This window comes from Sinocyclocheilus anshuiensis, unplaced genomic scaffold, assembly GCF_001515605.1.
Source record: "Sinocyclocheilus anshuiensis isolate Anshui unplaced genomic scaffold, SAMN03320099.WGS_v1.1 scaffold2322, whole genome shotgun sequence".
NCBI classification, from domain to species: Eukaryota; Metazoa; Chordata; class Actinopteri; order Cypriniformes; family Cyprinidae; genus Sinocyclocheilus; species Sinocyclocheilus anshuiensis.
In genome coordinates, this window is record NW_015556110.1 from 665,697 (window position 1) to 686,518 (window position 20,822).

At 35.7% G+C, this 20,822-nt stretch overlaps 3 protein-coding genes across 8 annotated transcripts in view; 1 reads left to right on the plus strand and 2 right to left on the minus strand.

Annotated features, from left to right (window-relative positions):
* Window positions 1-548: 548 nt before the first annotated feature.
* znf512 (zinc finger protein 512) lies at window positions 549-7,131 on the minus strand. The gene is made up of 15 exons (XM_016470797.1): window positions 6,987-7,131; window positions 6,715-6,770; window positions 6,529-6,578; window positions 6,156-6,340; window positions 6,001-6,084; window positions 5,808-5,921; window positions 5,601-5,725; window positions 5,410-5,496; window positions 5,215-5,313; window positions 4,246-4,413; window positions 2,525-2,719; window positions 2,203-2,304; window positions 1,952-2,014; window positions 1,290-1,388; window positions 549-1,187 (listed from the first exon to the last, which is right to left on the minus strand). The coding sequence occupies exons 1-15, from the start codon at window positions 7,072-7,074 to the stop codon at window positions 762-764; spliced, it is 1,941 nt and encodes a 646-aa protein (XP_016326283.1). The 5' UTR covers window positions 7,075-7,131; the 3' UTR covers window positions 549-761.
* Window positions 7,132-7,788: 657 nt separating this feature from the next.
* Window positions 7,789-10,715, plus strand: LOC107676244 (uncharacterized). Of its 3 annotated transcripts, none has more exons than XM_016470755.1 (7): window positions 7,789-7,935; window positions 8,108-8,165; window positions 8,296-8,420; window positions 8,894-8,963; window positions 9,072-9,308; window positions 9,566-9,748; window positions 9,980-10,715. In XM_016470755.1, the coding sequence occupies exons 1-7, from the start codon at window positions 7,855-7,857 to the stop codon at window positions 10,183-10,185; spliced, it is 960 nt and encodes a 319-aa protein (XP_016326241.1). In that variant the 5' UTR covers window positions 7,789-7,854; the 3' UTR covers window positions 10,186-10,715. The 3 variants fall into 3 exon arrangements, with proteins under 3 accessions (XP_016326241.1, XP_016326242.1, XP_016326243.1); XM_016470756.1 differs by having other exon boundaries at window positions 8,111-8,165; XM_016470757.1 differs by having other exon boundaries at window positions 7,789-7,929.
* Window positions 10,336-20,822, minus strand: part of coq8aa (coenzyme Q8A, genome duplicate a) — a 31,092-nt gene continuing 20,605 nt past the window's right edge. For all 4 annotated transcript variants that reach the window (XM_016470752.1, XM_016470754.1, XM_016470751.1 and 1 more), the window contains exons 7-15: window positions 20,273-20,358; window positions 20,020-20,160; window positions 18,112-18,193; window positions 16,132-16,225; window positions 14,329-14,470; window positions 12,611-12,718; window positions 11,675-11,740; window positions 11,504-11,590; window positions 10,336-11,420 (exon numbers count right to left, since the gene is read on the minus strand). In XM_016470752.1, coding sequence (XP_016326238.1) covers window positions 11,127-11,420; window positions 11,504-11,590; window positions 11,675-11,740; window positions 12,611-12,718; window positions 14,329-14,470; window positions 16,132-16,225; window positions 18,112-18,193; window positions 20,020-20,160; window positions 20,273-20,358 — 1,100 coding nt within the window. In that variant the 3' untranslated portion in view covers window positions 10,336-11,126. The remainder of the gene's footprint in view (window positions 11,421-11,503; window positions 11,591-11,674; window positions 11,741-12,610; window positions 12,719-14,328; window positions 14,471-16,131; window positions 16,226-18,111; window positions 18,194-20,019; window positions 20,161-20,272; window positions 20,359-20,822) is intronic.

Consider the following 20,822-nt stretch of genomic DNA (forward strand, 5'->3'; position numbering starts at 1 on the left):
ACCAGCAGCATTCAAGAACATTGTTGCATGCAACTGCTTTAATAAAGTCGGTCACTGGTTCACTGTGAAACTTAGAGGTACAGAGCATGAGACAAAGCTTACAGAAAAATAAACATAATGCTCTACTACATTCAGTACACATGGCTTATACTTTATTCCTAAAATGAAATAAATAATAAAGTCAAATTGTCATATTACTTTCAAAGACATTATTAAATATTTGCATGTGGCCTTTCAATATATGCAGTTCCTCTTGTCAATAAAAGGGAAGCACAATTCAGCAAATCCTACAAATAAAAATATGAGTCAACAAGGATGCATTCAATTTCTCAAAAGTAAAGACATAATGTTATTAAATTCTGTTCTATATTTATATTCATCAAATCATGAAAAGTATAATGGTTTCCACTAAAATATTAAGCAGCACTGTTTTTAATGTTGATTTCTTGAGCACCAAATCAGCATATTAGAATGATTTCTGAAGGATCGTGTGACACTAAAGACTGGAGTAATGGCTACTGGAAATTCAGCTTTGCATATATTTTTAAAATATATCAAAATAGAAATTAGTTATTTTAAATTGTAATGATCTTTCACAATTTGACAGTTTTGCCGGTATTTTTGATCAAATAAATGCAGCCTTGGTGAGCATTAGAGACATCTTTCAAATCTTACAGACCCTAAACCTTTGAATGGATGTGTATCTCTTTAATCTTTGGAGATGAACACTGGAAAAACTCCATATTTGGAAAAGGAATGGTTTATGAATCACTTTCAGGTTGCTGGCTGGACACAGGCTTCGTGAGGGGCCTGCTGAGGGCCCATTTGTCATGTCTGTGTGCCGCTGGGTCCTCGGTCTCTGACTCGCTGCTGGAGCTCTCACTACTGCTGCTACTGCTGGGACTGTCACTGCCGCTGAACTCATAGCAGTCTTTCTCCTGCCTGCTTTCCTTCTCTTTCTGTTTGTTTTGCTCCTCCTTCCTCTTTATTTCCACTCTTCCAGGGGTTTCCACTCCACTTGACATGGGCACCGCTGACATCTGTCTATCCTGCCAGGTGCTGGGAAAACTGAGGTTTGGGTTTGGTAAGGGAAGGTCTGGACTCTTCATGGAATCTTCCTTTGGCTCAGTCTTGTGCAGTTTATCTAACTTTGAACTCTTAGATTTGGACCGAATAACGAACCAATCCTATGAAAAATAATAACAATGAGAATACTTATTATAAAAAGATACATTTTTATGATATATAAAGAGCAGAAAATGTAATAAAATAAACATTTAATGTGTTACCTGAGAATGAATGGAATTAATATGATACTTGACTCCACTTTCGGAGTTGAATTCTTTCTTACATATCAAGCATTTATATTTCCCAGTCTCAAATTCACCCTGCAGAGAGAAAAAAAAAAGAAGGTTTTCATAACTTTTCATTAAACAAGAAAAATCAATAGAAACCTACTGATTTAGGTACCAATAACAAAGCAATAGTTATTTAGTTATACTGTACAGATGACTATCTTTTCTGGTCAAACTACACTACACCATTCAAAAGTTTGGGGTCAGTACGATTTTCTGAAAGACATTAATGTCTGCAAGGATGCATTAAACTGATCAAAAGTGACAGTTAAGACATTCGTAACCTTACAAAAGGTTTCTATTTCAAATTTATAGTACTCTTTTGACATTTATATTTATTAAGGAAAAATATAAATATAAAAAAGGTTTCTTGAGCACCAAATCAGCATATTAGAATGATTTCCAAAGGATCGTGTGACACTGAAGACTAGAGTAATGGCTGCTAAAAATTCAGCTTTGCCACGACTGGAATAAATTACTATTTAAAATGTATTTAAAAAGAAAACAGTTATTTTAAATTGTAATAATATTTCACAATATTACTGTTTTCACTGTATTTTGTGTGTTACATGTCTGAAAGGAAATTTATTCCTTACCAAGGTACATAGCCCAAGATGAGCCTTTAAGCCAGATACGCTGGTATAGAAGCAGTTACATCCCTAATTTGACAACAAAGATGATCATTACACATTTAGTTCAGTAAACCATTCATTCACTGAAAATCCTTGCTTTTGCATAATGCCACAATCAGTGCAAAACATGCACAAAACACTAATGAATGGCCCTTTAAATTCAAACACAATGGTAAAAACGCCTGGAATAATAACTGTTTATGCATGATATTCACCTTGTTTGGACACTGCACTTTTTTATGCAGTTTGACTTCATTATTCCACTTCCGTAGAGTCTCCTGACTGAAGGCCGGCAAACCTGGACGAGAATACTTCAGCTACATAGACACAAAAATACCATAAATGCTTATAAAAATGAACACAAGATTGATTCTTCATTCACAGTTCTCAAACCTTTTAGTGAATCCATGAAAATGTGTAAAACAAACAAAGCTGATGCTGCCTTACCAAAAAGAGCTTCACACAGGTTCTGACTTCTTCACAGCCCTGCAATTACAACATGTTGGCATAGTTTGACATATACATGTTTTGCAGCACCTTCCTCTCGTCTGGTACCAGGTCACGCTGCACTTTCCTTTTGGGCCATTCCTTCAGCAGCTCCTCACTGGCGATCTCCCTCAGGTGGAACACGGCCACCTGCGCCGACAAGCGCTTGGCCCGACCGCTCTGCGTCCGCTCTGGGATAGGCTCTTTCTGAGTCTTCAGCTCCTCTACTTCACTTTCTTGGGTCGTCTGCAACAACAGATAATTGTGACTGTTCATTCATGAAAACATCAACAGCCTGAATACAGGGTTTCCGCGGGTATTAAAAAAGTCTTAAATTGTACAAGAAAGTCTTAATTATGATTTCAAAAGGTCTTAAATTTGGGGATGGAAAGACCAGAATTGCGATATGGCTGAATGTGACGATTAAACTTCAAAAGGCTATGATTTCATTGAATAAACAAGCGCTGCACGTTCAAAATCCGGTGCTGCGCTGCTTTGTGTTCTGCCGTTACCGGGGAAACAGTGATATTTCTACCAAACGCTCCACCTGCTGGCAGAGAATGAATGAGCATTTTCAATAAAACTGTTGTTTTGTTCAGCGTTCATACCAATGCGAAAATCGACCCAACACCTACAGAGTGCGCGCATACATTAGGTGATAAAGTCTAGTAGGTTAGATTGGTGCGCGTGCTCATTTAGAGTGCGTTCTTTCACTGCATGAATCAGTCTATTAAAATGCATTTATAATTATCACATAATTTAAGATATGGGGCAGAAAATATATATATTTAAATCATTTGATATAGTTAATATCACACGAAGAGTGCCGGTTTTTCGCCAAAAGTAAGCATGATTACAAATGTGATATTGATTTTATACTACAGTTCAATAAACAAGTAGTTAATATTAAGATACTTACGTTTTAGACACCATATTTCCTGTTTTTGCTCTATTTTTCCAACAAAAATCATTTCAAACACAGCCACAGCGCTGTTTAGTGTCTCTGAGCAACACGACGGTGTTTCGTTCCTGAATGAATCAACCGTTTAAATGATTCGGTTCAATCGCAATGACTCACTTATTAACGGTGACTTGCTGCCACCTACTGGCGGTTTTAATTTCATATTTAAAGTATCTTTTCATTTTTTAAATAATTTCAAACATCAGTTTTCAATGTTTTATGTTTAAAATATCAAAACATTATTTATGCAATTGTAACTGCAGGTTAGAGTATTTAATGTCCCTCAGAACTGCATTAAAGTGTATAAATGCATCTAAATGCCACTTCAGATGCAGCTTCTGTGTTTCCTCTGCATTGCAAAGATCAGTTTTGTTGATACTGATTTAATTTGCTTGGTAACAACCCAAATGCAAGAATTTGACTCAAAAGATGGTGCACACTTTTAGAAAAAAGTTATTTAATTGATATAATAATTTATTGATAATAATTGTTTAAATTCATATAATAATACTTTTGACTCATCCATTGTCTTAACAATGGTTTAGGCTGAAATGTAAAGTTTATCATTTTATAAAACTTTGTTTTTGTGAAAACTTGTATCTGAACGGTAAATTATGCTTTTTAAAGTAATTTTACAGTTTAATATGGTACTATAGACATGGCCACTCGATGTGAATTATCTAAATAATTTTAATAGCACGGCCATTAAATTTGAGCTTAAAAATCCTGCAGAAACCCTGGAATAGGAATCTGTTACATCAGAACAGACATCTAGGCAAATGCTTATTGAATAATGAAGAGGAGGACTCACCGGACTGTGTTCGTGCTTGACATGGTACTCCAGGCCCGCTCTGGAACGATACGCTTTTCCGCAGTGTTTGCAGTTCAATAAGAGCTTCTCCAGCTCTGACGCCTCTTTGCCGCATTTCTTCATGTGGTACACATAACCCATTATACTAGTGAAACTTCCAGTGCAACCCTAAAACACACCATTCAGCATCTTTTAAGGTAATTCTAAACATCTACAATGCTATAGAGTCATTGTTTAAAATGTTACTATTATTATTTATTTATTATTTTATCTACCTTTTAATATTTTTCACTTTTACACTACTGTTCAAAAGTTTGGGGTCTATAAGATTTTAAAAATATTTTTGCAAGAAGTCTCTAATGCTTACCAGGTCTGCTTTTATTTGACCAAAATACAGTAAAAACAGTAATACTGTGAAATATTACAATTTGAAATAACTCATGATACTTCAGAAATCATTAATTTCTTATTATTATAATTGTTGAAAACAGTTCTGCTGCTTAGTATTTTTGTGGAAACCCATGATACAAGTTCTTCAGGATTATTTCATTATATTTCATATCATATAATAAGATTTAATATTTATATGAAATATAATATTTCATATTTATGTCAGGATTGTGAAATATTATTACAGTTTAAAATAACACATGATCCTTCAAGAATTCATTTTAATATGCTGACTTGGTGCTCAAGAAACATTTCTTATTTTTATAAATGTTGAAAAGAGTACTGCTTCATATTTTTGTGGAAACTGTGATACTTTTTTCCCCAGGATTATTTAATGCATCTTTGCTGAATAAAAGTATTCATTTATTTTTAGAAAATCTAACTGACCCCAAACGTTTGAATGGTAGCGTTTTTATTTTAATTTTCTTGTTTAGTACTAATATTTTTCAGTTTTTTTTATATGCTGACCTCCAAAGCCTTTTAAGCTGCATTTAATTCTATAAAGATAAATGACCACACCTCTTTTGAACATTTTAATTTGCCCATCCTTTTTAATACTTTCCGTAATTTCTCCTTTACTGCTTGGTCAACTAGGTCATTCCCTGTATCTGGAATGGGCTGAAAAAACAAACAAAGAAAATATTTTTTTTGTGTCAATATTATAATTTTCACTGTCAATGTCACTACCAGTTTAGAAAAAGAAAAAAACCTAACCAAGTTGTTATGGTCAGCCATGAGGTGGTACTTCATTCCTGTTGAAGTTTTCAGTTGTTTTTCACAGTGTGGACATGTAAAAGGATTCTACACAAAGAACAAAAACAAAATCAGGTGCGGAATTCAGACAAGTACAAAAAAATCTGCTATATCTCTATGATATTTTCACAAACTTTGCTATATGAATGTACCAGCTTGCAGGTTTCCAGGTGCTTCTTTAACCCATCCACTGTCTTTCTTCCAACACTTTTGCATTTTGGGCAGCTTACTCTACCCTTTGCCAAAATCTGAAGCTGCCATTTTTCCTCCTGACTTCCTGTAAAGAACCACAAAATATATATTATGAATACTTAAAAAATATGTCTGTGCTGTTTTCATTTAGCCACTGTCTCATTTACCTGGCGGATAAACAGGTGACTCCTTCTTGGTGTGCTGAGATGATTTCCGCTCCTGTGTGCTATCAGTTATCTGATTCTTCTGAGTGAACTGAGCAACGGGAACTATAACAGGTACTGTTAAACGAAAAAGATGTAGTCTGCACTATTCATGTTGTATCATGAATTATAGAAGAAAAACTGAAGAACTGCATACCGGATTGCTTTACTTCCTCTATGTACTTTTTTAAGGAGGGCTGGTCAGTTTCCTCAATCTTGTGCTTCTTCTTTAGCTTAAAATCTGTAGCATAAAAACATTATTTAAAATGTCATATATCAATTTATTCTATTTATATATAAGTCTGTACTTACTTGTCTCTATTAATGTGTCTGAACTGGATCCATCAGTTTTTCCCATCATTTCGCTGGTGTGGTCAGTGTTCATATATTGGCTTTCCGAACCACTGACCAGACTGGATGTAATAACTGAACTGCAAGATGACCCATGGTCTGAATCTTCTGTAGGTCTCATAACCACAGGCTGGAGATCATGGTACCTTAAGACATGACGTTTTGACATCATAATTAATTCAGTATATGGTGCAATACATTACTACTGAAGGGGCAAATATTTTTCAAATGATTCTGAATCTGAGAACAGACTAAGTGATTAAAATTTGTTAAATGCAGTTAACATTTGGTAACCGAAAAATGTTGGCACACATTTTTTGTTGGCAAAACTCACTTTTTTCTGGTGTAAGTTCTCTTTATTTTCTGAGAGCTTGTCCTCTCATTCTAAAATTCAGTAACAAAAATGCAGTAACAATATTAGTTTTGACAGTCTCATGTTTAATTTGATTAATTACCTAAATATATTCTATATATACTGACATATTGATGCATAACTTATGGTGAGGATGCTTGGACTTACTTTGGATGGTTTCATTCCACTATTTTCAGCCTCTCTTCCCAAATCTTTCATGACATCTGTTGAGGACGCAATCAACTCTTTAGAATAATATAATAATAGATTTAATAAATATAACCACTCAGAAATGACATATTTAATAGATCAAAATGTAAATTTAATTCATTTCAGACTGCATGTGATCATATGATCCGGGAGTGCAACCACATCACAATAAGCCATATAGGGTTTACAAAGTTTAGAATTTAATAAATCTTACATTAATACAGAATTACCTGGTGTTTGGGGGTTTAGTTTTGGTTTTGACATTTTCCTCTTGCTGGGTACACATGTGGCAGACATGTTATCCTGGGTCTGATCCATGATCCTATTCCACACAAATCAGTGCTGCATACAGAGAAGCATGGATAGGGATCCACTGCTATCAATATTAGATCATTATTTTATCATAATCAAAAACAAATAAATAACAGTCACATATAGGTAAGCTGCTTTGTGGAATTTCGTTATTTCATTAATTCAGTGTCCCTCAAGCAGATATCGGTTGCACTAAGGCTAAGAATTTGAAAAATAAAACACATCTGAATGCATGGACTAAGCCTGCATTTGCACACAGAAGCTGCATGCAGCCCTACATGCTTCTTTATTGCAGTGCTTAAGTGTAGTCTTCAAGACTGCCACCATCACTGCCCACCAATATTCCCAGCCAAAAAAAAAAGGCATGACGGCATTACGTCAAATAAACCCTCTGCGGATGTACGCAACCGTCATACAATCCGTATTACATCGATATACAATAAACTTTCATTTTAGAAAGGCATATTCAACACTCAATGTTAACAAAACAGTCGAGTAGCTATAACATTACCGTCCTCTCGGTGAGATCACTTCATACATAATACGCCCCTTTTCTCCACCAGCCAATGAGAAAACGCTCTTCCCACAACACAGCAAAAGGGGCGGGTCTTCACGCTAAAACAACCTATCACTGGAGACTGCAGGTCCTAGATCAGATTTTGACACGCCTCTGTTTTTACTTCTTGCTGCGGTTGAGACGCCGCGGCTGAACCGGAGTCAGTGTGTATACAGAATTGAACCAATTTAGTTTGAGCAACATCAACTTTCGGTTTCAATACACCAGAAATGAGCAGCGCAGGGTCTTCTTGGTTTTCCAGTGGATTAGCGTTGATTACTTCAAACACATGGAGGTCCACAAAGGAAAAGGTACAATTAGCAAACACCTAACATCTTTTCTTTACAAACTAATATTAATATTACAAAATACACTATCGTTGCTTCAGATGTTAAGGTATGTGCTGGCAAGGAAGTCTTTATAAAAGGGTGCTTGTGTCAGGGTTAAAATTTAACTACCATCTCTATTTCTAAATTTTTCAAGAAGGGTAGAGCTCTTCGACAACAAATCCATGAAATCTCTCAGTCTTCTGTCCTAGATGGTATGTATGTCACCTGATAATGTTTCTATTGCCATTTATTTAATACACCCCCAAGACAAATGTAAAAAATACATGTATAAAACTAAGCTCTTGCAGTGTGTCATGCTCCATTATGTCCACCTGTTTCTAGAGGCAGGCATTGATGATCCTCAAATCCTTACTTTGACAAGAGAGGATCTGAATGAGCTTTTTCCTGGTATTAGGAACTTTCAGCTCAGAAGGACAATTATGACACTCATCACAGACACAGTGAAGGTATTGTCTTTCTTTGGTCAGTATGCTGGTGGAATTGAACTTCACTGGCCCTCCAAAAATATTCGCACACTCAAATCACTCCTAAAAGAATAGGAGATTCATGGTTTTAGACAACAAAATATCAAACGTAGTGGCATTTTTTTTTTTAAACAACCAATAAGTACCAAACGCTATTTTGGATGCATGTTTGAGGCCATTTGCTCCAAACTGAAGTTCACACAGGTGTAGTTCATCACTTTAACGATGAACGGGTTCCACTAACATTTGACAACCAGCAGGTGTGCAAATATTTATTATTAATATACTGTAACATTAATATAATATTAATTGAGACTTTTTGGGGTCATTTTATACATTTAATACTAAAACGTCATGTTACAGAAACCAAATACAATGTAAATTGAGTGCATACATGCTCCATATATTTTTTGTGAGTACTCATCTGTAATTATTTATTATTTGATTCCTGAAAGGATTCACTTCAACATGGCCCAGAAACATTGGCCGGTGCACTGAAGCATTTAATGCACAAAAACAAAAACAGTGAGTTACTTATGACCTACAAATCTACCATTTTCAGTTGTAGCAGAGAACCAGTGGAGTTCTTTGTTAAAGAGATGTTTCATAGCGAAATGAATTACTTTTTCTTAGATGATGCTGCTGTACAGGATGTTTTGAAGGAGTCCCTTCGAGCGTTTAGACAAATGGAGGATCAGCTCAAAGCAGCACAGGCATCATTGAAACCATACATTGAGGTCTTGAACAGTCTCACTGAGCCATCTGCTAGAAAAGAGGACTGGGATAAAGAGGGAACGTCAAGCAGGAGAACATTTACAAGCGCATTCCCAACAGATATGAACTCTCCAACCATGCAGACTCACTCTTTTGGTGAGTAGAAGTAAAAATTCTGATTTCTCCTAAGAGTACATGCCCTTTCATTCAAGTGCTCAAAACCACATTTTTGCAAACTTAGCTTTGTAAAAAGGTAAACCAGAGTAAGAGATTATATTTACTTTGCATTATTAAAATATACAGCGAGTTTCTGAAGTCTGAGAGCACTAGTGCAAATGCTTCTATTTTGCGTTTTTTATAATATATATACATATATATTTCATACCCACCCTCCTAATATATTTCTTTTGCAGAGCCTTCAGTCAGAGTGCATCCATTTGTTTGTGGTCAAACCTTGGGAACGGACAAGCAAATTCTTTCCCAGCTCAAGGGAGTTAAAGAGAGTGATTTATGGGACTGTCAGTTGATACTGGCCTTCAGTTCTGTGGCATCACGAGCTGGAACTGACACCGAAGAAGCATTGAAGAAAATTCCAGGTAATTACTTATTAGAACAATGCTTAACTAGTTTTCATATTATATCTGAATATTGTATTTGAGAGAAATGTAGCCAGTTTAATAAAGGTTTCCTATAATGGTTATAGGACTAGTCTGCAAATGGCAATTTCATAGGTTCAGTCCTTCTTGCACCAAATTGCACATCTTGGACAATTTAAATTTAAATTCTAAATGTTAAATTATTCTTAATTTTTTTATCTGTCTTTACAGCTGATAAACCAGCAGTACTGGTGACAATGCACCATACCTTCAACCCTACCTACGTGTGTCCCAGCTTAAATATAGCATCTTCCCAAGTGAACATTGTGGAACGTGTTAATGTGCTCTTCCATGACTCACATCACGGTCTTCTTAGGTGTCCAGCAAATGAAAATGCAATGGCCAAACTTCAATCTGTCTTAAACCGGTACATGTAAATGCTCTTGCTTCAAATGCTTTAACTGTTAAATCGGTGAAAATGACAATTCTATGTATTTATGTTATATGGACATATGAGTAGACATAAACAACAAGCCTGCTGTGTTGATTCCAAAAATTTAATATTCTCAGACAATTTTATCACAATTTTTTAGTAAGAAAGCCAATAGCAGGAACATTAGAAAAACGCCTTTTCCATCAATGCTCTGATATCAAACCATAATGCTTTCAAGTTCTTACCTTCATGTAGGCACGTTTAAATTCATGTACATCTCACACATCAGAGAAGTGACACCTCATCCCATCATTATTAATATCCTAGCTTTTTAAAATGCATTATGACAAAGTAGTTGTGGTGGTTTTAACAGGCTAAAACAAGCAAGCTTGTAGCCAACCTACACACTGATAACAAATATGTGACTGTAGCATCAAAACCTGCCCTGTCTTCCGATCTTTTCATTCAGGGACTTCCCTTTTTCATACTTCGGCCAATATTGTGCATAATATTCACAAATCACAAACCAAAAAAGAAGAAGAAAAATACACATTGTAATGCTTTCTCAAACAATAAACAAAGAGTTAATATACTGATTTAGGGAGACGGTCCTCACAAATGTAGTCCAGCAACCTGGAAAAAACTGGCTTGGTTATGAAACGTTCTACAGCCAATCGCCACACCTGATGAGTAACCAATAGGAGTTTCCGTAGGCACATAGATACATCCGTTTGAATAGCAATCTTTGCACCACACGACCATGGATAAATCATGGATATTATTTCCCATTAAAACACTCAAAAGGAAAAACAAAAGCCAAAAACAAACATGTATGATGGTACGGCTGGGTCAGTCGAGACAAAAGTGCCATTTGTTTACATTCGAGTGATTGGCCAGAGCATTTTGTGCTTATCCGTGTTTCTCCTGTTTGACAAGCCCTATCTGTCACTGGCTTGGTCCTTTTTTCTTGTTGCTCCAGTAATTGTTGTAGGCCTTGTCAAACATATTTTTGCAACTTAGCTTAGCATTCAGGCGGGAGCAGATGAGGAAGGAGCCGCCCATTTTGCGGTGCAGGGAGTAGGTTTCTTCTGGTGGAGGGATGAGGCGCTGTTTCAGCATGACGGGGATGAGGTTGTGGATGCGCTCTGTGGTGCTCTGCGCCCCGAAATGAAATGGCTCCTTGGAGGCAAAAGCCTCACCCAGGATCATCACAGCATCCACATGGGCATTTTCCATGGCCTGGATGAGGAGAAGAGGTTGTGTTAACATCCCTTATTTGTCATATGTGCAGCTTAAAACAAAAATATCTGGTATATTACTACCTTTGACTCATAACCAGTCAAGAACTTCATGTCTATGGATCGCTTCAGCACTTCTTCTCGATTACCATCTGCTGCAGCCTTGATGATCTGTTTTAAAGAGGAAGACGCAATCAGTTAAAGAAATAAAATATTCATTTAACTAAAGTTAACTTTCAATTTTATATGTCTTACCTCAATATAAACATCAGTGAAACTCTCATCAAACCCTCTTGTTGCACCAAAGTCCAGCAAAGCAACCTGTGGATTGAAGAACAGCTTGATTATACCAAGAGATGAAGCCAAAACAATACACTTACTTTCGATGTACTGTACAAAATACTCAAATACAATAAATAAACAAAATCAATACATACACACTGTGGGGTTGGGTAGGATGTTAATATAAATGTTCTAATAAAATTTTGTAAATGTTATATAAAATGATAAATATAAAAAAAAAATTGTATAAATGTAAAGTTTTGAAGATTTTTGAAATCAAAAGTAACTTAAATATTATCATTTAAAAATTCTACATTGTATTTGAATATATAATTTATCCCTCTGATCGTAAAGCTGAATTATTAGTAGTCATTACTCCAGGCTTCAGTGTTACATGATACTTCAGAAATCATTCTAATATGCGGATCTGCTGCTCAAAAAACATTTCATATAACCATTATTATTATTTTTATTAATAATAATAATAATAATAACATAAGAACACTATTTTTAATAGAAATCTTTTGTAACATTTTAAATGTCTTTGCTACCAGTATTGAACAATTGAACGCATTGCTTGAAGTAAAAACATCAACAGCAAAAAAATACAAAATAATAATTAACTTTTTAATAATAGTGTACATATTTGCAACACTAGTCAAAAGATAGAACACGCCAACTCATTCTTTACTAATATTTTCTACATTTTAGAATGATAGTAAAGTCAAAACAACTGAAAGTATGGGAATTATGTTGTGACCAAAACAAATGTTTAATTCATCAAAACTCTTCTATTTCAGCTTCTTTAAAGACACCAGTATTCAAGCAGGTTTAAAGCAAATTCAGCCATGTGGGTCTAAACTGGTAGTGTAAACAACCAGGAAAGGTCATAGTGGCATTCTCTCTTACCCTGTTGGTTTGTGGATCATAAAAGAAATTGGACCAGTTGGGATCCGTCTGCATGTATCTGAACTCGAACAGCTCCCTCAGACACAGCATCAGGATGTTCTCGCAGATCTGTGCAAAAATAAAACGTATGGTTACTACACCTGCACTAAACTGCGTTAAATCTACAGTATTTAGGCTTTAAACCAGTTAAACTCTCAAAATGACGTTAAAAATGTTTATGCTTCACTTACATAGCCTTCCTTATATGGTATCAGCCCATATATGGGTTCATTTGAAAGCTTGGAGTGTCTTCTTTACAAAGAATACCATTCCTTTTGGTTTTTATATTCATAAAGCAGTAAAATTAAGCTTAGAAATGTATTCGTCCCACACACGAATTTCCGCCTAACCATTGCGAATAATTTTTACGAAGAATGTGTATTTTATATTACCAAAAAACGCGCCGAGCTTAAGTGGTTAATGCATATGTAGTACTTAGTATAAAGTTATAAATCAGTTCTAACTCAAAACAAATCAATGTTTTAATGCAATGTTTACAAACTACATAAATAATGAGCATTTAAATCATAGTTGTATGGTCTGTTTAAAAATGTCAGTCACATTTATTGCCTTCATTTATGGCAGTGTGCATCATTTCCTCTATTCACGAATTTGGTCAACAGTTTATTTTAAACTTCATGCCTTCACTTTTTTTTTTTTTTGGTATGGATATGACCTTGTTTACACTTTGCCCTACTAATGCAACAAAACACTTCCACCATGAGGTGGCGATAATGCTTCAGGAAGCTCACTGGCTTCCATACTGGCCACGTTTGAGACCATGTGACTCAGGTATCATAGAATATAACTTGGCCTGCCGCCTGATACAACACCACATTTTAATGTGCTTATACAACTTGCTCAAGTATAATGATGCTAATTACTGTAAATAACAGTAGGAGAACTGAAATTACTAGAAAGTAAACTGAAAATATTTTTCAGTCCAATAAGGTAGCGACCAATTCATAATCCAATTACAAATGTTTTGAATGTTTGTAGACGGTCTGAACGTATATGGTTTCTGTGAGTCCTTAAGTCTTAAATTTAGATGTAGCAAATTTAAGCGATAAAAAGTCTTAAATGGTACAAGAAAAATCTTAATTATAAATTTGAAAGTTCTTAAATTTGAGGACGGAAAGTCAAGAATCAAGAAATGGTTTAATGTGAGGGTTAAACTTCTAAAGGCTATGAATTCACTGAATAAATATAAGCCTGTCTTTTGTTCAAACCAATGCAAAATTGACCCGTATTTTTATGAAACACGTAGTTGTAAATGTGAACTGGTGGACTGACAAGAAGCTGTGCCTTCTAAAAATCCAAACAATTATGGTAGTAAGATACATTTACACGTTTTAAATCAATATAATAATTGATACGTTTGATTCATCCCTTTTCTTAAAAAATGTTCTAAAGGCTTGAATGTGAAACTTCTCCAAAAACCTGTATGTGAACTGTAAATCAGATACAGGTTTTTTTTGTTATTTAGTCATTTTACAGTTTAATATGTTACCATAGACACTGCCCTAATCCTCTCACGTGGTATTAATTTTATTTGTGAAGGTCTTAAAAAGCCTTAAACTTGATTTTAAAAATCCTGCAGATACCCTGGTAGATGTAATAGTCCGGTTTCTTTTCATTTCATTCATTGCAGAAACAATTTTACCAGCAACAGTGAATACCTCATTTTTCAACTCTTGTGAAAGTCCATCAGCCTGATCCAAGGGAAATCCAGGCACCAATTCGGTGGTGAGGACGTGCTGGCTGCTGAGTTCATCGATTACCTCTGGCACGTAGAAGAAGGGTTGATCTTTCAGAAGTTCCCTGCCAAAAACCACAAAGCTTCTGAGTCACTGAGCACAAGTCAGCATCCCCGTAAAAGCATGCCACCCAGCACGTGCACCACAGACAGGACGTGATGAACACACACACACACACACACACACACACACACGTCTGCTTCTGAAGGGATGTGGGGAAAAACCGTGATGCTATTCTCTGGGTGTGAGGATATCCACAATGAAGCCTAAAATTTGGGTACGTCAGCTTTAAATTATAGCTTGACAAGCAGTAATGGGTACGTCAGCTTTGAAATACAGTAGTGATACTTACTATACTGATGCTATGTAATAAGGCTAGATCTATATATCTATATCAAAGATGACAACAACATACTCTGACCACACAGATTTACACAACATGCAACGTAATCCAGTGGCAGTAAATATGTAATTACTAAAAAGGATGCTGCACACTTCAGCACTGCAAAGTCATTATATAGGCAAGATAATAAGTTCTCGTTTCTGAGAAATTATCAAAATTAAGTGAGGTTTATTCTTAAAATAAGAAAAATATATAAGCAAATGGGGTATGAAAAATAAACAATTAAAAGGGAAAACAAGTTTATTTTTCCTTACACTCATAGCTGGTTTTTCTTGTTTTAAACATAAACCACATTTAGATATTTGTACTAGAAACAAGACATAAATAGTAAAAAAAGAAAGTAACTTTTTGCTGTGTAAACACTACTGAGTGATGACGCAAATGAATCGGTTTTCTTTTAACCATTATATTACATTCATTTTTTCTATAAAACCACTTTTAATAAAGCTTTCAGACAAGCTTTTGTTTTTTTCTAATCTAAGTCTATGGAGGCGTTGAACAGTATTAAATGCAATTTTACAGAAACTATCCAGAAGAGTTTAGCAACAGTAACCACAGATCATCTAAAGGTCAACTGTCCATATGAACCAATTCAATAAAATCAATTGGACTACCTGACAAAGAGAAGATATTCTAGAAGAATGAGTTTGATTATTTCCTCAGCTCTTTCGGATACGAGGCTGTGTGCGCAACGTGTTTAAACTACGTCAATACTTCCAGGAAAAAAAAAAGTGTTACATCATTTTGAAAAGAGCTAATCTGCTGAACACTGAGAGTCTCATTGGTCTGCTCAAAAGTAAAAGATACATCTCACCCTGAAGGCATGTACGTAACCATATCTCTCTTGGAACACGCGTTTCATTCAGGGTCCCAGTAGAGGACAGGACACAGGGTACAGGCTTGTTGTCAATGTTTATTATTTCCATTTGTGCTATATTTAAAATATGTCAGCACGCAAACTGTTCCTTAAGATCAAATCATTCAATCCTTGGCCTGCAAGCAAGGTGGTTATTTTTAGCCCTGTGCTGAGGCCACAACGCTCCAGATAAGCTATTATATGAGGATACAGAAATGCACAATCATTCTGAGCAGTTGTAGTGTTTATTTTCGTGTGTGTAAACCTTCCTTTCAAAGGCATTATGGGGTACAGAATGGATTCAGCTTGGATATCAGGCACATGGCAGCCTGAAATGTCCTGTAGACAGCTTGTGAGCCCACAGCCCACCCATGGTTTTATAGAGGGGTAGATTAACGAATACAATGATGGGATGCGCTGAAGTAGCAGTGAGAAAAATGTCTCCCGGTTGTTTTTGTTCACTCACTTGAATTTCCGAGCACACTTGGCTTCTCTTATGTAATCACACTCCAGCGCCAGCTCACGTCGCATCACATCTATCAAATGCTCCGGGAACAGACCTGCACATTCACAGACACAGTCAGACATGAGTCAGTAGGTTAGTTCAAATTAAAAAAAATAAAAAATTATTCGAGTCACCAAGAGGTGGCACTCACATCTCTTCAGAGTTTATACTTCCCTTGTGAAAAAGAAGTGCACTTAATGTAGTGTACTTTAAATCGTAAAACTTAAACGTAAACTTGCAGATTATATTTTTGAAAAAAAGAGCCACTTAAGTGTACTTAAAGGGAGTACTTTTATAGACATGTTTAAGCACACTTAAAAAGTGCACTTTTGAAGAACATTGTTTTAATAATGAGAAAAACGCATTATGAAATCAGTATCGTGAATAATACCACATTACGAGTTGAGTGAATAACATCCCTAGTTTTAATAATGTTTTGTCATGCTTTAAAGAAGATCATTACAAATGTTTTTAAATGAATGTCATGCAAATTTCAATGGAAATTCAAGTACAATTCAGTTTACCATAAATGCTTGTCAGTGCATTTGGCAGTACACTATAATCATATTTAAGACAACAAAAATAAATATGATATTACACAAAGATATACTTATGTCCTATTTAAGTGGGCCAAAAAAGCATGTAAAACAAACTGTATTTAATTGCAATTAAGTGCCTGAAAAAATTTAATTCACACAATTGTATAATGCTAACATGTACTTGTGTTTCACAAGGGTTGGCAAGACATTACAAAATATCTTAGGTATCTGCTTTGTGTCATTTCTCTCTTCTGGCAAAAAGGATGATCGACAACACTGTGGTGGCATTTACAAGCTCAAAGGAAAGTTCAGACTATGTTTGGAGCATTAGGCTTCTCTGACAGCTGAACATTTAACTGGCATTGATCTTGCAGCAGTGGACGCTGTTGTAACCATGACGCAGCTTATGTGCGAGGTTCTGGGGCTCTGATTGGTCAGCGTGCAGTTTTTAGATCCATCAGCCCACTGAGACCCAACAGGCCCTGAGCTCCCAGTTCTCAATTTGAAACACACTAAACAGATTCGAGTGCACTGACACTAAGCTCTTGGAAAAAATGGGGTCAACGAATGTTTCAAAACCAGTGCAATTTCATAAGTTTATTATTTTGACTTTGGCTACTCATAGCCAAAACATTTTAGAGCTTACAAAAATGCACACTACCTTTCCAAAGTTTGGGGTTAGTACTATTTGAAAGAAATTATTACTGTATTAAATTAATCACAAGGGACAGTAAAGAAGTGTATTTCCAAAAATGCTGTTCTTCTGAACTTTCTATTCATCAAAGATGGTTTCCACAAAAATATTAAACAGCACAACGGTTTTCAACATTGATAAGAATAGGAAATGGTTCTTGAGTTCCAAATCATCAGATTACAATGATTTCTGAAGGATCATGTGAAACTGAAGACTGGAGTAATGTTGCGGAAAATTCAGTTTTGCCATCACAGGAATAAATTACATTATAAAATATTAAAATAGAAAATAAAAAAAAGTTAATATTTTAAAATATTGATGTTTACGTTTAAAAAAAAATCTAATTAATGTAGCCTTTGTGAGCATAAGAGACAACCTTTAAAACCCAAACTTTGAAACGGTAGTGTATACTTCCTGTAAAAAAATGTTTTTTTATTAAATTTTCAGGAACCTTGACAGGTTGCAAGATGTGCAACTTGCATAACCGCATCTGCTTCTTGTAATATTACATTATACTACATCAGGTGACAGCAATTGACCTTTTTATTTGATTTCTGTGCTTTTATGTTTGTTATATGACAAAAACCAGACAGGAAGTAAATGGACTGGTGGGATTAGGAAATAACCTGAGGCGCTCACATTTGCCATCCACATGCATCCAATAATTTATTTACCTAAAATTCTAAAAATCAAATGTATGGTCATCACCTTCAGGAAGGGCGTTGCTCATGCTCAGGACCGTCATCAGGTTATTTACATCGCTGTTGATGCTCTGTGCGACTCCAGGGTACTGCAGAAACCAAGAGTAGGTTACACTGGGCTCAGAAAACATTACACAGTAGCAGTTCATTTCGTAAACCAAAACAAGTTCAAACCGGTAAGAACACGGACAACAAATCGCAACACAAAACACCTCCAGCAAAACAGCCTTGACCTTGTTGAGCGCATATTGGTGGGCTAGTTTATTTCAGAACATTTCAAAACTTTGTTTTACTAAAAAAATTTAAGGAGAGACGCCCAGATTTAGGTTATCTAATCATAAACATTCAGATCGATATCGTTTGCAAAAGCAGTTAGCGGTAATTGCTCTTAGGACTTTAAGCAGTTGGTGCTCCAAATTAACCTATTAGAAGACTGTTAAAAATGGGCATTTTACAGTACATGTGGTTTTGGTGGGGAATGCGCTAACACAAGTGCAACATTGTACTACTGCTGCTTCAGATTAATGCTAACAAAGAAACCATGCTCCTCTGAATGATGTGATTACTGTAAATTTTTATGTTGCATGTAACTGACAGGAAATCAGGAAATTTCACTAAATATAATGCAACTTATTTCTACATTTAAAAAAAGTATTATTTCTCTATTAAAAAAAGAAAATACAAATGGGTTATGAATAAAATCACCTTTGATTGACCAATAACTATCAGCTGCAAAAAGATAAAATCGTTTTATCTTGTGTGGCGTCCCATTAAAATGAACTTTAAATTCACCTTAAAGGGGTCATATGATGCGATTTCAATTTTTCCTTTCTCTTTTAAGTGTTACAAGCTCTTGGTGCATAAAGAAGATATGTAAAGTTGCAAAGACTAAAGTCTCAAATCCAAATAGATATTCTTTATAAAAGTTAAAAGTCAACCACGCCTACCTAAAACGGCTCGTTCTAACACGCCCCCACATGTCTACGTCACGATGTGGGAAGATTTGCATAACGCCGCCCAAATGTTCACGCAAAGAAAGAAGGCGTAACTTTCTCACAGACTGTAAGTACGTTTTCATTTTAAGGATTTGCCACTGTAAGAGAGTTTTGAGCAGTGTAGAGTAGCGCTTGTTGTTTGTCATTTCTCCGATCACAAATGCAGACATGGTTTTATGTTTACGCGGCGCGATGCAACGCAACGCGAAAAAAAGACAGTATAAGTCACTATAATCCATAATTATGTCCCCACTGGATGCAACAAATGCCTCGTTTATAATGGGTTTCAATGTTTTTGTCTCGTCACTCCAGCCAGGACACACCATCACAGTATGGTAAGTGGCGTAACATTTCCGTCACACGCTTGAGGTATTCGGCCAATCACAACACACTGGACAGCTGGCCAATCAGAGCACACCTCGCTTTTCAGACCGATGAGCTTTGTAAAAATCGATGCGTTTCAGAAAGGCGGGGCATAGAGGAGAAACAATAATGTACAGTATGTGGAAAATAATGTGTTTTTTGAACCTTAAACCGCATAAACACATTTCATTACAGCAAATACACAAAATAAACAGCAACATCATATGACCCCTTTAAAGCTTTATTGATCGTCAGGACCACTCTTAAAAATAAAGGTGCTTAAAAGGTTCTTCAAAGCAATGCCACAGAAGAACCATTTTTGGTCCCACAAAGAACCATCGAGTCAAAGGTTCTTTAAAGAACCATCTTTCTTACCTTTATATAATCTTAAGAACCTCCTTTAGCCACAAAGAACCTTTTGTGAAACAGAAAGGTTCTTCAGATGTTAAAGGTTCTTTATGGAACCATTTAGACAAAAAAGGTTCTTCTATGGCATCGTGAAGCACCTTTATTTTTAAGAGTGAAGTTTAAAATAGTACTTTCAGTCTGAAACCAACCTGGATTTTCATGGCGACCTCTCGACCGTCTTTCATCCTGGCCAGATGGACCTGACCAATAGAGGCAGCAGCAAAGGGTCTTTCCTCAAACATATCTAGTTTATCCCTCCAGTTTGGGCACAGGTCATTGTTCAAGGCTTTCTGCACAGATCAAAAAGCAAGAGATGTGTACTTTTTTTTTTTTTAAATTCTGAGTTTATATGATTTTCAGATGTAAAACATTGAAATATTTTGTAGTTTAAATAGATGGTACCATCATCTGTTTGATGGGCATGAAGTCAGCACTCTGACGCACACGTTCGAAGATCTTGGCCAGCTGTGGGTTGATGAATGCATCATCTGAAACATTAAACACACATCCAGTGTTGGTATAGTACAGTGCTATTCTTCAACAAAAGCCAAATGAAAATGATGGCCCTGTTTATGGCTGGTATTATCATCCTTCCTGGGTGATCAGAACACAAGTGTTCAGCTGACACTCAACATTTAAAATTTTAATATGCTTTAAAATGTAATTTATTCCTGTGATGGCAAAGCATATTTTTCAGTGTAACATGATTCTTCAAAAAGCATTGAGAAACCGTGATTGACCTGTGATATAAACGTGGTAAATATGATATAAACATGGTTTATAAACATATAAACATGGTAAAACCACTGTAAAGAATGGCTTATTGCTTTATTTTTGTGCAAAGGTTCACTGATAGGTGAGTAGGTGTCCCTGTGAGTAGCTGTTGTTTAGGACACATTAGTGTTTACTAATGCTGTCAAACGATTAATCGCATCCAAAATAAAAGTTTTTG

What these genes read in the sequence shown, in the direction of transcription:
- znf512 (XM_016470797.1), bottom strand. Translation starts at nt 7,074, where the DNA reads ATGGATCAGACCCAGGATAACATGTCTGCCACATGTGTACCCAGCAAG. An exon ending in ACCTGGAAACCTGCAAGCTG is followed by an intron (nt 5,497 to 5,600) that starts GTACATTCATAT and finishes TTCTTTGTGTAG; the next exon opens with AATCCTTTTACATGTCCACA. An exon ending in ATCTTGGGCTATGTACCTTG is followed by an intron (nt 1,389 to 1,951) that starts GTAAGGAATAAA and finishes TTCTCTCTGCAG; the next exon opens with GGTGAATTTGAGACTGGGAA.
- LOC107676244 (XM_016470755.1), top strand. Translation starts at nt 7,855, where the DNA reads ATGAGCAGCGCAGGGTCTTCTTGGTTTTCCAGTGGATTAGCGTTGATT. An exon ending in TCAGTCTTCTGTCCTAGATG is followed by an intron (nt 8,166 to 8,295) that starts GTATGTATGTCA and finishes ACCTGTTTCTAG; the next exon opens with AGGCAGGCATTGATGATCCT. An exon ending in CATGCAGACTCACTCTTTTG is followed by an intron (nt 9,309 to 9,565) that starts GTGAGTAGAAGT and finishes TTTCTTTTGCAG; the next exon opens with AGCCTTCAGTCAGAGTGCAT.